The sequence below is a fragment of the Austrofundulus limnaeus genome, unplaced genomic scaffold (genome assembly GCF_001266775.1).
Source record: "Austrofundulus limnaeus strain Quisiro unplaced genomic scaffold, Austrofundulus_limnaeus-1.0 Scaffold724, whole genome shotgun sequence".
NCBI classification, from domain to species: domain Eukaryota; kingdom Metazoa; phylum Chordata; class Actinopteri; order Cyprinodontiformes; family Rivulidae; genus Austrofundulus; species Austrofundulus limnaeus.
This window is the reverse complement of record NW_013953126.1, coordinates 164,860-168,725: the sequence shown is the minus strand read 5'-3', so window position 1 is coordinate 168,725 and position 3,866 is coordinate 164,860. Positions and strand designations below refer to the sequence as shown.

At 48.7% G+C, this 3,866-nt stretch overlaps 1 protein-coding gene across 1 annotated transcript in view; it reads right to left on the bottom strand.

Annotated features, from left to right (window-relative positions):
* The window catches only part of LOC106532169 (inaD-like protein), a gene marked incomplete in the record, with an annotated part of 33,731 nt that overhangs the window by 6,073 nt on the left and 23,792 nt on the right, over positions 1 to 3,866 (bottom strand). Inside the window, 9 exon segments of the mRNA XM_014028182.1 lie at positions 205 to 309; positions 473 to 595; positions 2,218 to 2,255; positions 2,341 to 2,491; positions 2,695 to 2,781; positions 2,859 to 3,006; positions 3,079 to 3,272; positions 3,405 to 3,488; positions 3,578 to 3,684. Coding sequence (XP_013883636.1) covers positions 205 to 309; positions 473 to 595; positions 2,218 to 2,255; positions 2,341 to 2,491; positions 2,695 to 2,781; positions 2,859 to 3,006; positions 3,079 to 3,272; positions 3,405 to 3,488; positions 3,578 to 3,684 — 1,037 coding nt within the window.

Here is a 3,866-nt window from a genome sequence, read left to right as displayed (position 1 = left end):
ACACGTTTGTAACAAGTGTGGAACACGTATGTAACAGGTGTTGGACACGTTTGTAACAAGTGTTGGACACGTTTGTAACAAGTGTGGAACACGTATGTAACAGGTGTTGGACACGTTTGTAACAAGTGTTGGACACGTTTGTAACAAGTGTGGAACATGTATGTAACAGGTATGGAACAGGTGTGGAACATGTGAGGGGGCTACCTGCAGGCTGATCTTTCCGTAGCTGTTCTTTAGCATGGTGACGACTTGGCTGTGGGACAGACCATCAACTTCTTGACCATTGATCCTGACAATCCTGTCCCCGACCTGGAACCAGAACCAGACTGAGTCTAACACAGACAGAAAATCTAGAAAAGGTTGAATGTTTTGAGTTTAAAACAAACTAAATCTGTATTTATCACAAGGCCACAGGTTTCTGAGCCATAAAACAGCTGAAATCTTCAAACAGAACTGGTTCTGATCCGATCACCTTCAGTCGATGCGTCTTGGCAGCCACTCCGTTGGCCTGAATCATGGCGATGAAGATAGGGACGTCCCCCAAAGGACTACCCTTCCCTCCTGCTACACTCACCCCGAGGGAGTCACTGATGCCCTGAGAGGTCAGAGGTCAAGGTTCAGATCTTCTGATGTTCAATAAAAACACAAACAGGATCTTTTCTACAGAACATCAAATCTTCAGACTGACCTCCTATTAAGTTTTCTGTCTAAAACTTAAAATAAAACTGTGAAGTTTAGGTTCTCAGTAAATACCAGGTCTGTGCTCTTCATGTGGTCTCAGAACCTCTCTAGACCAGATCTAGACTTAGTTTAGAAGACTGATCCAGTTTCAGACAAACCAAACCAGATAATGTTCATGTGGGAAAGCTACTTCTAAAGACACATTGGAATTTAGACAAAAGTTTCTATATTTTAATTTTTGGAAAACTGCTTCTGGAAAAAATGTTTYGGTTGTTTTTAGATTTTGAATGAATTATTGCACATGATTTGTTTTAGGACGAGCTTTGGACATGTTCTAGACTGGCTTTGGACATGATCTGGATGGGATTTGGACATGTTCTGGACTGGCTTTGGACATGTTCTGGACTGGCTTTGGACATGTTTTGGACTGGCTTTGGACATGTTCTAGACTGGCTTTGGACATGTTCTGGACTGGCTTTGGACATGTTCTGGACTGGCTTTGGACATGTTCTTGACTGGCTTTGGACATGTTCTAGACTGGCTTTGGTCATGTTCTAGACTGGCTTTGGTCATGTTCTGGACTGGCTTTGGACATGTTCTTGACTGGCTTTGGACATGTTCTAGACTGGCTTTGGTCATGTTCTAGGATGGCTTTGGACATGTTCTGGACTGGCTTTGGACATATTCTGGACTGGCTTTGGACATGGTCTGGACTGGCTTTGGACATGTTCTAGACTGGCTTTGGACATGTTCTAGACTGGCTTTGGACATGTTCTAGACTGGCTTTGGACATGGTCTAGACTGGCTTTGGACATGGTCTAGACTGGCTTTGGACATGGTCTAGACTGGCTTTGGACATGTTCTGGACTGGCTTTGGACATATTCTGGACTGGCTTTGGACATATTCTGGACTGGCTTTGGACATGTTCTTGACTGGCTTTGGACATGTTCTTGACTGGCTTTGGTCATGTTCTAGGATGGCATTGGACATGTTCTAAACTGGCATTGGACATGTTCTGGACTGGTTTTGGACATGTTCTGGACTGGCTTTGGACATGTTCTGGACTGGCTTTGGACATATTCTGGACTGGCTTTGGACATATTCTGGACTGGCTTTGGACGTGGTCTGGACTGGCTTTGGACATGTTCTAGACTGGATTTGGACATGTTCTAGACTGGCTTTGGACATGTTCTGGACTGGCTTTGGACATGTTCTGGACTGGCTTTGGACATGGTCTGGACTGGCTTTGGACATGGTCTGGACTGGCTTTGGACATGGTCTGGACTGGCTTTGGACAGTCCCAGGTTTGCATGAAGTTGTGGAACCGCTGCTCGTAGGTTTCCTGTCTTTAGATGTTTGTTTTGTTGTTTTGCAGCAGAAATGAGAAAGAACATGTGAATCCAACACCTGAAGACGGTTTGGTTCTGTTCGCTCTGGTCCAGTTGGACTTAAAATGTAACTGAGTGAAGGACACAAAGCTGATCCTGCAGGAAGTAAAACAATAACCCAAGTATGTGTTACTTAAAGGACTTTACCCTGGTGATGTCCACAGTCCGGACATCGGTGTCCACGCCTACACACACACACACACACACACAGAGTCAGTAAACAGGTTCAGGATCCATCAGCCAGCTGGCCTGCTGCCTCCTTGTCGCTACCTGAGCTGATCTCAGAGCAGGAAGTGAGGTCACTGCTGGACTTGGTGGTGTTGTTGAGGGTCTGGTCAGAGGTGGGGGGGTCAGATGAGGGTGGGGTCTGTGGGAGGGGCAAAGCAGCCACACCTGAGCTGTTCCCACTGACATGACTCATCTGAAAGAAAGTGTACGACATCAGTTCCACAAGGATCCGACAAAAATCACTTTTTACAGAGTTTTATCAAAACCCTCAATGTGCATCACAGTCCAGTCGTTTACCCAGACCAGTCAGTCTTTGGTCTCCACTTGGACCTGAAAAAGGTCCAAATAAAGCCCAGTCTTGAAAAAGGTCAGAGCCAGGTCAACATCAGGACCCACCTGACTCTCCTGGGAGCTGTGTCTGGATGAGATCCAGGAAGCAGCCTTCAGTCGGCCCAGCTCCAGCAGGACCGGACCACGAGCGCACTGCAGGACAGAGACCAGACCCGTCAGATGAAGAGTACTTCAGAGCTGTCCATCAGGTCTGATCCGAAGACGCTCACCTTCAGGATGGCGGCCACAGCTTCCTGGGAGGCGTGTCTGGTGTCGTCTCCGTTCACTGACAGGATCTGGTCTCCCTGCATCAGCCGTCCGTCCAGCTCAGCGGCGCCCCCTCGGACCACCTCAGAGATGAAGACGCCGTCGCCGCTCCTGCCCAACAGAAGGAGAGAACCTCAGAACCTGCAGACATTACGCTTCAAGACCTCGGTCTTTAAGGCGGACCTCTTCCCAACGATGCTGAAGCCCAGCCCCCTGCCCGTCTTCTTCTGCAGTTCCACCTTAAACAGGTCCAGGTTCTCCTCGTCTCTGTACTGGGCCTCGTCCCTCAGAACCGTCAGGTGGACCTTTGCTGGCGTCTGACGCAGAGCGGCGATGGCCTCCTCGTGGGACGCTCTGCGGAGGTCCACGCCGTTCACCTGGAGACACAAACAGGAAGTGAAGGACCTTAAACTTCTTTACTTCCTGTAAAGTGAACTGCAGCAGCAGAACCTAAAGGACAACCGATCCAATCAGAACCATCAGAACCACCAGCAGAGCTGGTGAAGTACCTCCAGGATCTGGTCTCCAGCCCACAGCCGTCCATCCCGGGCCGCAGCTCCTTCTTCATAAACCTCATGGATCAAAATGGCCTCCTGAGGGACAGAGTTCAACACGATTCTGTCAGAACCGGGCCCAACTGGGCCCAACTTCAACCATGAAGTTCTGATGTCCTCAGAGCTACCAGCTGGGTGTCTCGTCCTCCCACGATGCTGAGACCCAGTCCGGATCGGCCCTTCCAGATCTCCAGAACCGTCTCCTGGCCCGGAACCACGACACAGCAGGACGGGTCTGAGGAAGAGGAGGAAGCTGCTGATGAAGAGCTCGTCATCGTCTGAAGCTTAGATGTGTCAGTTTTATACAAACGATTCTGTCTGAACAACAGAATTATTAATTAAACAACACTGTTAACAATAAGTGTTAATTAGGTGTCAACGATGGCCATGTGATGTGAGTATCAGTCACATGGAGGC